This window comes from Microtus ochrogaster, chromosome 1 (genome assembly GCF_000317375.1).
Source record: "Microtus ochrogaster isolate Prairie Vole_2 chromosome 1, MicOch1.0, whole genome shotgun sequence".
Classification (NCBI taxonomy): domain Eukaryota; kingdom Metazoa; phylum Chordata; class Mammalia; order Rodentia; family Cricetidae; genus Microtus; species Microtus ochrogaster.
In genome coordinates, this window is record NC_022009.1 from 83,491,993 (window position 1) to 83,504,532 (window position 12,540).

Consider the following 12,540-nt stretch of genomic DNA (forward strand, 5'->3'; position numbering starts at 1 on the left):
TCATAGCATTAAGTGACTACATAAAGAATTTGGAGAAATCACATACTAATGAATTAACAGTATAACTGAAAGTCTTAGAACAAAAAGAAGCAAACTCATTCAGGAAGAACAGATGCCTGGAAATAATAAAATTTACGGCTGAAATAAATAAAACACAAACAAAGAAAATAATACAAAAATCAATGAGACAGAGAGTAGAGTTGATTCTTCAAGAAAACCAACAAGATAGACAAACCTTTACCCAAACTAACCAAAAAGCTAGAGAGCATATGCAAATTAACAAAGTCATAAATGAAAATGGGAACACTGTTATGGTTTAAATAAAATGCCGCAGGTCCCTGAATGTCCGCCATGAGAAGTGGGCCACAAGACCACACTACAGGTCCCTGAGTGGCAGCAGTGGGCAGCTGGCCAGGAGGAGCTGCATTGGTAAAACACTGCCATTTCCCAAGTGGCCAATGGGTCATGAGGGCCACCCAGGCAGGGAGCTGTGCTGTGGGTGAAAGACAGAGACACACCACGCACAGAGAATGGGTATTTATTTAGCGGGTTATGGAAGGGAAAGAGAAAGGGGCAAGGGGAGAAAGAAGAACAAAGAGAGGGAGAGAGAAAGAGGGAGAAAGTGAGAGAGAGAGAAAGGAGGGGTAAGGGGAGAAGTAGGCAGAAGGGAGAGAGGCAGAAGGTTCCTCTTTGGGAGAGAGACGGAAAAGAAGGAACTCAGGCTGGAAGAGTCTCCAGGGACTGGGAAGGGAGTGGGTGGGACTTGTTTCTTAAAGGGACAGGACAGACCATTACAGACATCACAACAAACACTGAAAAATCCAGAGAATTCTCAGGTTATACTTCAAAACCTGTACTTCACATACCAAAATTAAATCAAGACCAGATAAACAATTAAATAGACCTATTACCCCTAAGGAAATAGAAACAGTCATCAAAAGCCTCCCAACCAAAAAAAGTCCAGGACCAAAAGGTTTCAGTGAAGAATTCTATCAGAATTTCAAAGAAGAGCTAATGCCTATACTCCTTAAATTGTTCCACACAATATAAACTAAAGGAACATTACCAAACTCTTTTTTTACAAGGTTGCAGTTACCCTGATGCCCAAACCACACAAGGACACAACCAAGAAAGAGAATTACAAACCAACCCCCCTCATGAACATTGATGCAAAAATATTCAATAAAATACTCACAAACTGAATCCAAGAACAGATCAGAAATATCATCCACCATGATCAAATAGGCTTCATCCCAGAGATGCAGGGATGGTTCAACATACAAAAATCCACCAACATAATCCACCACATCAATTAACTGAAAGAAAGAAACCACATGATGATCTTATTAGATTCTGAAAAAAGCCTTTGACAAAATCCAACACACCTCCAGGATAAAGGTCCTGGAGAGATCAGAGATATAAAGAACATTCTTAAACATAATAAAGGCAATATACAGCAAATCCATAAATAATACAAACTAAATGGGGAGAAATTCAAAGTGATCCCATATAATCAGGAACAAGAAAAGACTCCCCATATATATTCAATATAGTACTTAAAGTCCTAGCTACAGCAATAAGAGAGCAAAAGGAGATTAAGGGTATACAAATTGGAAGGGAAGAAGTCAAACTTTTGCTATTTGCAGATGTGATGGTATTATACATGTGACCCCAAAAATTCTCCCAGGAAACTTCTATATCTTATAAACACCTTCAATAATGTGGTGTGACACAAGATTAAGTCAAATAAATCAGTAGTACTCCTATATACAGATAATAAACCGAGAATGAAATCTGAGCAACTTCTCCCTTTATGATAGACAAAAGCAACATAAAATATCTTGGAGTAACTATATTCAAACAAACGAAAGACCTGTGTGCCAAGAACTTTAAGTCTTTGAAGAAAGAAATTGAAGAGGACATCAGAGAACAGAAATATTTCTCATGGTCTTGGATAGGTAGGTTTAACATAGTAAAAATGGCAATTTTACCAAAAGTAATGTACAGATTCAATGCAATCCCTATCAAAACCCCAACACAATTCCTCACAGACATTGAAAGCACAATACTCAACCTCATATGTAAAAACAAAAAACTCAGGAGAGCCAAAACAACCCTATACAATAAAGGGATTTCTAGAGGCATCAACATCCCTGACTTCAAACTCTATTATGAGCTATAGTAATGAAAACAGCTTGGTACTGGATTAAAAACAGACAGGTAGACTAATGGAATCAAACTGAAGACCCTGATATTAATCTACATACCTATGAATACCTGATTTTTGACAGAGAAGCTGAAAATATAAAGTGGAAAAAAGAAAACTACAACAAATGGTGCTGGTATAACTGGAAGTCAACCTGTAGAGGGATGAAAGTAATTCCATATAAACCACCATGCACAAAACTCAAGTCCAAAAGGATCAAAGACCTCAACATAAATCCAACTACAATGAACCCCACTGAGCAGAATGTGGGAAGTAGCCTTGAATGCATCAGCACAGGGGAATACATTCTAAATATAACACCAGTAGCAGAGATGCTGAGAACAGCAATTGATACATGGGATCTACTGAAACTGAGAAGCTTCTGTATGACAAGACACAGTCAACAAGACATAATGGCAGCCCTCAGAATGAGAAAAAAATCTTCACCAATCTCGCATCAGAGGACTAATCTCCAAAATATACAAAAGAACTCAAGAAACTAAAGACCAAAATACCAAAGAATCCAATTAAAAAATGGGGTACTTATATAAACAGAATTCTCAACAGAAGAAACTCACTCAAATAGCTGAAGGATATTAAAGGAATTGTTCATCATCCTTAGCCATCAGGAAAATGCAAATCAAAACAACTTTGAAATACTATCTTACGCCTGTCAGAATGACTAAGATCAAAAACACTGATGAGAGTTTATGGTAGAGAAGATGTGGAGAAAGGGGAGTGCTCTTCTATTGCTGGTGGGAGTACAAACGTCAACAACTGCTTTGGAAATCAGTATGTCAAGTTCTCAGAAAATTGGGAATCAATCTACATCAAGACCCAACCATACCACTATCAGACATATACCCAAAGAAGGCACACTCATACCACAATGACATTTGCTCAACTGTATTCATAGAAGCATTATACGTAATAGCTTGTGCCTGGAAACAACATAGATGCCATCAACTGAAGAATGGATAAAAAATGTGGTACATATACACAGTGGAGTACTACTCAGCAATTAAAAAACATCTTGAAATTTGCAGGCAAATTGATGGGTGTGAAAAAATTCATTCTGACTGAGGTAACCCAGATCCAGAAAGAGATATATGTTATGTATTCACTCATAAGTGGATATTAGGCATAAAGCAAACAATCCCAGAGAAAGTAGGTAACATACATAGATCTGCCTAGGAAGGTGAAATATACATGAGCTCTTAAAACTTCCATTGATTAACTGATGGAAACAGATGCAGAAAGGCAAATGCAGAATGGTTAGTTGAGGAACTCACCACTGGACAGAGCTCACGGAATCCTATTGAAGAGAGGGAGGAGCGATAACATGAGCAAAGGTATCCAGGTGGTGATGGGGAAACCCATAGAAAACGTTGACCCGTACTAGTTGGAGCTCACCGACTCAAAACTTACAACCAGGAAACCTGCATTTTCCTGAGAAAAACACAAATGGCCACAGCTGCCACCTCACCTTACATCAACGCTGGACCATGGTTACCATTTTTCAGGAATAGAGTGGTAAAGTTGCCCTCTTTTATGGCTTTCTTCTACAAAGGGATGAACATTTCTTTAATCACAATAAAATAAGGTGGGGAAGGTAAATTATGTTTTCACTCGGATTTTGAGAACTCAGGATCTCGTCTACACCTAATGTCAAGTTGGGAGCATAGGCCCCAGCCCCTCCCATCTATCCCAGCCCCTAGGCCTGGTCTGGACTTCAAATCCCAGCAGGCCAGGTCCTGACCCCAAGGAGGGGTCAGGACCACTCCCCAGGTACTTAAGTGATCCCCCAAAAGAGGAACTCGTGGTCTCTCTTTCTTCCTCCCGGGGGTCTTGTTCCTGCAGCTTCCAGGTTCCCCCTCGGGGCCACCCAAGAGGGCAGATTTCCCCTTAAACCTGGATATTTCTTAATTTGGCTTGTTTTGATTTGCGTGGGCAGGGAGCTCGTGTTAGAAATATTCCTAACACTTAGGTTACTCGGAACAAACACCAGGGAGTAGCAGAGGAAGGGCAGAGAGATAGTGGGCATCCTACTCAGGACTCCTAGGAGAGACCCTGTTAGGCACTCCATTAGATACGGCGGGCTAGGGAGAGTCGGACCTAAGAGGACATCCTTATAGTTTTGGAGCAGTGGTTGAAAGAAGTCTTTTGTGTGGCATGGAACTTTAAGCTAGGTGGCTCACTTTAGAGGCCTCGAACTTTTCCCGCCCTTGGGTCGCAGAAAAACCAGGATGGAACATCCCGGACATTCCTATTGCCTTTGAATTGCAGCATGGGGCGGAGGATAGGAATATCGTCTCATATTCTGATTGGTTAGTATTCACAGTTTCTTCGTTTCGATTGGACAATCGTAGTGCTGATCACAAAACGTCACTGGCCTCTCGGCCTGTTGCTGGACTTAGTGGGTGTCGACTTCTAAATAAACCCACGTCAGGGTCTCTCTCTGGGGTCCAGCCTCGCTGTTCGGGTTTGCTTCCTGGTGTCTGGGTCTCGAAACCTTGAGGAGATTTTTCAAGCGGCTTGAGGGGTCCGGGGCGCCCAGATACCCCGAGGTCTTCGCGCCCAGCGCCATGTCCTGGCCGTCCAAGAGGTGAAGGGCTGAGGGGGTGGGGCGGGAGGCGGGTGGCTGGCTCTGCGCTCCCCTCCCGGGCCGTAGGTGCAGCTCCTGTTCCTTCTGCGGGTCTCTTGTGGTTCGCAGCCTTCTCTGGAATTTGCTGCCAGCACTTCTGGAAATCTTCACCGATTGTGGGGAATCCGAAGCTCCACCCGGTTGGCTACCCTCTGTGCTCTAGGCATTGTTAGGAATTTCTGTTTTAACATCTCCGAGACAGCCCGACTCTGGTGTCTCACAGTAATGTGCACTGACGTGCTAACATACAGAGGAACTGAAAGGAAAACTCGCAAAGGATAGCTCCGTGTGCTTTTAGAAGAATGACAGCGTCTAGGAGGCTTCCAGCAAACTTTTAATCATCTTTAATGGTTTTCATGCCCATTCCTGCAATAATTATCCTTAAGATCGAAGTTACCTTTAAAATAACAAGCTGGTGCATAGGTTAGCTTTCTGTGATACCTGAGTTAAAATGTATTCTGTTCTGAAGGAGTAAAAGCAGTGTTATGTTGAAAATATTTTCATAGTCTAACCACCCTTCCACAGGAGGCGGGAGGCAGAGGCAAGCAGATATCTGATTTCAAGACCTGACTGCCTGCCTGCCTGTTCTACAGAGTGAGTTTCTAGGTAAGCCAGGGCTACACAGAGAAACCCTGTCTCGAAAAACCAAAGCGAACAAACAAAAAAACAAAGCATGTAACAATAATTAGTTTTTATAAATGTTTTCTTCATTAGTTGGCATTGAAAACTTTGATATGCAACTCTAGCTTGAGGTATCACATACATTTTAATGTAATATAATTTTCACCAGAAAAGAATTTCCAATATTTAACAGGTCAGATTATCCTGATAGCTTTCCTCACTCAGTTCTTTTTAGGCAAGGTAATTTTTAAGTTATATTTGCCACATAACAAATAAAATGGAAGGAAGTGATTGGCCTGAAATACTATTTGATTCTGTTCTTTGAAAAATACTTGCTTAAATCTGTGGTTTTGATGTCTGTTTTTTTTATTTTTTTATTTTTTATTTTTATAGGGATCCTGATTGGAAGTATTTGCAGTCTGTCCAGTATGGAACCCATGGAAATTTTCCAAGACTTTCATACCCAACTTTCTTTCCACGTTTTGAATCCCAAGACATTATCCCTCCAGATGACTTCCTAAATAGTGATGAAGAGCTAGATTGCGTTTTATTTGGAATTTTGAGAGGTCAAGTTGTTGGACTACGCTATTACACAGGAGTAGTGAGTATGAAGAGATACTAAATAAAATTGTGGTATACTTAATGGTTTTAACAGTAAATTATATTAAATGGTGATATATACAATTAATGTTTTACTTTTTTTTTTTTTTGGTTTTTTGAGACAGGGTTTCTCTGTGGTTTTGGAGCCTATCCTGGAACTAGCTCTTATAGACCAGGCTGGTCTCAAACTCACAGAGATCCACCTGCCTCTGCCTCCCGAGTGCTGGGATTAAAGGCGTGCGCCACCACCGCCCGGCTAATTAATGTTTTACTTTAAGTGACTGAGATATGTCACTCAAAGGCTAGTCAGAAATACCTTTACCATCTTTGACTAATTTTTTACATTTTTGCCATGCTTACAGTATATAAAGCACTTTTGCCCACACTGTCATTGATCCTTATAATTTCTGAGGTACTCTTCCTTAATGGAAGATAGAGATGGCTAAAGAAGATCTAGATGGTTAAATGGTTTGCCCTAAGTGCGGAAAATATATGTTGAATTTAGAAAGTGACTTTGAATCCATCAGTTATTACTAAATAAGTTAATTGTTTATTTTTGGGTTCCTCCCTTTATTTTTGTAATATGAATAGCTCTTGTTCTTTTTTTCCTATGTTTCTCTATTCTCCAAATTGAATGTGTGTGTGTGTGTGTGTGTGCGTGTGTGTATGTGCATGTGCAAACGCCCACGTGTGTAAGAGAAAGAAAAAGGGACAGATTGAGAATATATATATAATTTTTTTCTGGACAGTAATCTTCATTATGGTCATCTTTGTTATTTGGATAATATTTCTAATATCTAATTTTTTACGAGAAAATTTCAAGCATAAAATCAAAATAAGATTCAGAGATTAGCAAGTATTTTCTGTATTTGCTTTATTTTTTTCTTTGGTCTTTTGTAAAAAATAGTAAATGTATCATTTTATATTAGTATAGTTCAGTATATATTTCTTTACAATGCAGTTTCGGGGCTGAAGAAATGACTCAGCAGTTAAGAGCTCTTGGCTGCTCTTAGAGAGGACTAGAGTTCTTTTCTCAGCACTCATGGCTGGCAACTCACAACTCCCTTTAACTACAGTTTCAGAGGTCTGTGCCTTCTTCTGGCACACATGGGTACTCATGCATAAGCCCCCGCAACATACCCACATATCTAAAAATGCAACACATATTTAAAAAAATTAGTTTTTACATTTCATTTTCATTAAAAGAATTAACAATTATATGTAATAAGTTATCAGTAGTTGGATTCTGTTGACTATTTAAAATGTCCTTATTTTTATCAGGATTAAAACAGGGTTGATGTATTCTCTCTGGCTGTTATGGACTATAAGGCTGTTACAGATTTGTGTGTCAAAAACAAGGTCTGTTTTGCGGAATCTTGTTGGTTTTGTTACTTTTCCTTTTCCCTTGTATATTTGCATTAAAACTTGCTAAAAGATTTTTTGTAGTTGTTGTTGGCGGAGTAAGTTTGAGACAGGCTTTAACTTTATAGCCTATCCTGGCCTGGAACTCACTAAGTATTCAGGTTGACCTTGAAGTCATAGTAAAAGGTCCACTTGTCTCAGCCTTCTGAGTACTTGATGGTTTCAGAACATTTTTTTCAGTATGTATAAACTGAATTAATCAGGGGATACTTTGAGGGAATTCTGCGTTTCCCATTTTTCTTGCTTTTCATTCTCTGTATTTTTTATGTTGGAGCATCTCATGTTGTTTAGTAGTTGTAGGAGATGTGCTGTCCAGGAGATTACTTAGGGAAGAGCAATTATTTCTTGAGTTTTTATAAATTCATAATTTTCATTTTCTACTTGAGTGTTTGACTAAACATAAAGTACTTGTTTCATGTTTATTCTCTGTATCCTAATGCTGCACACACATGGTTAGTGAAGATTTTGATATCAGTAGGATTTCCTTTCCCACTTAGCTAAATTATAATTTTTTTTTGCCTGATGATTAAAAGATATTATTATTATCTTAAAAGTCTAATAGTTTCATTAAGATATTTGTTCTATAAGTTTGTTTTCTACTATTTCAGAACAATTCTGTGATTATAATTTTAAATGCTTGCTTTATTCCAAATCTATTTCTTCTTTAGAAACTCCATCTTCTCTCATTTACGTCCTCTCTCCGACTTGCTCTGTTTGCTGTTACCTCTATACTCTCTATATCTGCTGCTGACTCTGAATATTTTTACTATAATTTTTCATTTTCCTATTTTCCCCTATCTTTTATTTTTCTTACCATGTTTTCCCAAATACTTTGTTTATATTTGTGTTATTTTACTCCAGTCTTGGCCCTTGAAATATTTTCTTTCCTCTTGTCCTGTGAGCAATCTATGCTTTCTTCTCTGGGATCTTACTGCTCTCTGGCTCTCACATCCCTTCATGAGTTGTTATATTTCAGGTTTGCACTATTTCAAAATTTATATTGTTTTTCTAAAGTTTAATTTTGTGAAGGATTAGTTATAGGTATTAATCTCATAACAGTTACTTATTTTTATCTTAGAATAATCTCTGTAACACTAGTTAATTAATAAGAATATATGCTGATTAAATATTTAGCTCATTTTCCCACAGTATTGTATTTAGGTAATGCATACATTATTTTAAAATAGATAAAATGCATTGAATTTTCATACCATAACTTACCTTATACGTTCTATACTTTTTTCTATAAATGTACATATATGAATTGAAATCATACATTAATAAAAATAAATCCAAACAGAAAGTGGGTAGTTACACCCATTACAGTTATGCCGCTGTTGTACCTAAGGGTATTCCTTGCCACTCAGTAATTATTCCAATTTGAATAGTTCACAGCTGGCTAAGACTGTTGATAACCCCACCACCACTACCACCCCCAGAAGCCTCCATAGCACCTTCCTGACCTATGAAAGCTACTCAACGTCATTTCTCCAGATCCTGTGGCCAGTGTGTGTGGTGTCTTCACATTGTCTTACCATAAAATTCTGGAGGGCAGCCAAAAACCAAAACAATATCATGTATTATTTTGGGAGTTTCTTGAAGGCCAGAATCCTATATCTGACACTGAACTTTAAATTTGTCAACCTAGGGTTTCAGGTATGAGCATAGTTCCCTGTGTAGAGTAACTCTAATTAAACTCTTTTACATAGAAAAATATCTCACACACATAATATGTATAAATATATATATATGTGTGTGTGTGTGTGTGTGTGTATAATTTCTGTGTTATTTTTGTTTTCATGCATCCGTCATGTTAATTATGTCTCGCCTAACCCACCCTGTGCTCTACCCTCTCTCATCCCTCTCCCTAATTAAACTTCCTGTTATCCCTCTTTTCCTCTTCATATCACCTGACTTCTTTCTCCCACTATTAAGCACCCCTTATTGTCCCTTTCCAGTTGCCTGGATTGTGCAGACAATAAGATCCATATATGATTTAGAACATGTAATATTTGTGTCTCTGGGTCTGGGTTACTTTACCCAATATAATGTTTTTCATATCCATCTCTTGACTTGCAAATCTCATTTTTCTTTATAACTAAATAAAATACCATTTTATGCAGGTACCACATTTTCACTCTTTATCACTTGATGGACATATAGGTTATTTCCATGTCCTAGCTGTAATGAATAGAGTAAATAGGAACATGTATGTGTGCATGTGTCTCTGACTCAATCATTTAGGGGCACATATATCCAAAGTTTAGCTATTTGAAAAATGTAGGTAGTATTCTCTTCTTCAAGGTAGACTTACTGTACCTTTCATATCTTTTTTTAATTTTTATTTATTTTTTTTTATTGAGAAAAAAAAATTTCCGCCTCCTCCCAGCCTCCCACTCCTCCCGCCTTCCCCCCACTCCTCTCCCCCTCCCTCTCAAGTCTGAAGAGCAGTCAGGGTTCCCTGCCCTGTGGAAAGTCCGAAGTCCTCCCCCCTCCATCCTGGTCTAGGAAGGTGACTTATTTTTTAATAAGTTTTAGCTTCTTTTTTTTTTAGACAGGGTTTCGCGGTAGCTTTGGAGCCTGTTCTGGAACTAGCTCTTGTAGACCAGGTTGGCTTTGTGGCCTTGAACTCACAGAGATCTGCCTGCCTCTGCCTCCCGAGTGCTATGCTTAAAAACATGTGCCACCACTGCCCAGCTAAAACTTACTAGCTTCTTAATGAATATAAATTAGAAAACTAGAGTAGAAGAATCATTTTAAAATATATACTTTAATATTTCTGGTTTGAGCTGGGCCTCTAGCTTGTTGACAGATTGCTTTGTAGTCTTTACCAAGCCTTGGGTTCAATCCCCAACATAATATAAACTGGGGGTGGTAGAACACAGTGTAATCTCAGCACTCAGGAGACAGAGGCAGAATGATCAAAGTTCAAGATCGTCTCTGGCTACATAGCACATTTGAGGCCAGTTTGATACACGAGACTCTGTCTCAAGCCAGCAAACAAAATACAGAGAAAAACTAACAATAATTTATATGAATGAGTATTCTTGAAACAGTACAAGGAAATCAAACTATTACTGTTCATATTTACATTATTATTATCTTCTTATTTTTACTAGGTAAATAATAATGAGATGGTTTCTTTACAACGAGAGCCTGATAATCCCTACGATAAGAATGCGATTAAAGTAAACAATGTGAATGGAGATCAGGTTGGCCATTTAAAGCGGAATCTTGCAGCTGCCTTGGCCTTTCTCATGGACAACAAATTGGTACAAGTGGAAGGGTATGTGCTTTTAGAGTTTGTTTTAGTAATTGTGATTTTTAGTTCTCTTTGAATATATACACATTTCCTGGGCATCTGGAAGTGTCGTGGCACCATACTTTGGTGTACTTTCAGACATGTTCAATTTTCTTCTTTGACTTTCCTATCTAGCTATCAAACAGTTGTACACTTATTTTCTTATTATTACCATGGAGAAAAACAAACTTGAAATCAAACTTGCAGTTGTACTTAGCTTCCCGCCTCATACTCCTCCAGATTCTGCATGACAGGTATGCCTTACCAGAGGAACTTTTGATGGTGGGGTGCTTTTCCTGTTGTTCGAAACGGGGTTTTGCTGCTAGAACCTGGCCTTGTACTCCCAACCCTGCCTTAGCCTCCTGTGTACTAGAATTAGAAATGGGCACCATCATGCTTAGCTCACTTGCACATTTTAGAGTTTTCTTCATTTCTTACTGGAAATAAAATCAAGATATTCTATATAACAATTTTCTTTCTGAATGCAGAACTTACTAAGAATTGTCTTTTGATAAATGATAGATCTGGCACATGTTGTCCATTGATTGGGACTTAGGAAGTGGCTGCCTTTTTGCGAGGGCATATTCTCTGCCAGCTTTTTTGCCATTTTGTTTCTCATTGTGAGAATTTCATTTTTCATTCTGGTTACTTGTTCTCTGTTAGTATTTGTGGTCTTATTGTAAATATTTGGGATAGTTATATCTTAATCCTAATGCTTTGAATATTCATCCCACTTGATTTGGAAGATAAAATAAATGGTTAACATCGCTTTTGCTTTTTCCTTTATAAATTTTTAGTGAACATTAGATGCTAAAACTATCCTGTCAGATATATGCATTATTTTGCTTATTTTGCAATCTTGCATGTAAGTTGTCTTTTGTGAACTACTTTATCCTATCATCTCAAGTTTTTTTGACATCCTTTTATAAAAACACCTTTTTTCCTGATTGTTGATTTTATTTCTTTTTCTGTTTTTCAGATTTGCTTAAATAATCCCTTTTTGTTTTAAATTTTTGTGTTTGAGTGATATATTGAATATATTCAGAATTAGTATAAAAATAACTTTCAGTTTTTCATTTTTTTTCCCTTTACTATAATAGAGTAGTTCCTTTTGGTGCAAATAATGCTTTTACCATGCCTCTTCATATGACTTTTTGGGGAAAAGAAGAAAATAGAGAAGTGGTTTTAGATCAGTTGAAGAAACATGGATTTAAACTGGGTTCCACCTTGAAAGGTAAGTTTGATACTGTGAGGTTCAGGGATTGTAATTTGTCTCTTTTAGTTTGGTTGGCTAACGTAATGTCTGCAAAATACTTTAAATTATAACTCCTTTTTAAAAATCTTTTGAAGAATTGCTGACGTTTCCTTTTATATTTCTATTGAAATGATAGATTCTGAGGAATATATGAATGTGTTTATTTTGTCACTGTCTAGCCATCATAGATTACTCATACAACATGAGATAGTTAATCATATTGGTCCACCATTATATGTCCAAATCAGAACTTCATGTTTGTAATTATGGATTCATCCACACACCAAAAAATGCACACAAGGAGGGTCAATGTCCCCTATTTAATTTTCCCCAATATTAACCTAATTCTTTATTTTAAACATTTATTTTTAATAACTTTTTTTTAACAAAAAGAATTGTTTAGTAGGGAGTGAAAAGGAATTTGCTGTTCTCTTAGAATTTATTCAAATAATATGCAATTATTATTTTTTTTAAATTTATTTATTTATTAA

The 12,540-nt window shown here is 37.4% G+C and overlaps 1 protein-coding gene across 2 annotated transcripts in view; it reads left to right on the forward strand.

Annotated features, from left to right (window-relative positions):
• The first annotated feature begins 4,615 nt into the window (after nucleotides 1–4,615).
• Hltf (helicase like transcription factor) overlaps nucleotides 4,616–12,540 on the forward strand; it is a 61,850-nt gene continuing 53,925 nt past the window's right edge. For both annotated transcript variants that reach the window (XM_026782664.1, XM_013347929.2), the window contains exons 1-4: nucleotides 4,616–4,811; nucleotides 5,865–6,072; nucleotides 10,613–10,779; nucleotides 11,895–12,028. In XM_026782664.1, coding sequence (XP_026638465.1) covers nucleotides 4,792–4,811; nucleotides 5,865–6,072; nucleotides 10,613–10,779; nucleotides 11,895–12,028 — 529 coding nt within the window. In that variant the 5' untranslated portion in view covers nucleotides 4,616–4,791. The remainder of the gene's footprint in view (nucleotides 4,812–5,864; nucleotides 6,073–10,612; nucleotides 10,780–11,894; nucleotides 12,029–12,540) is intronic.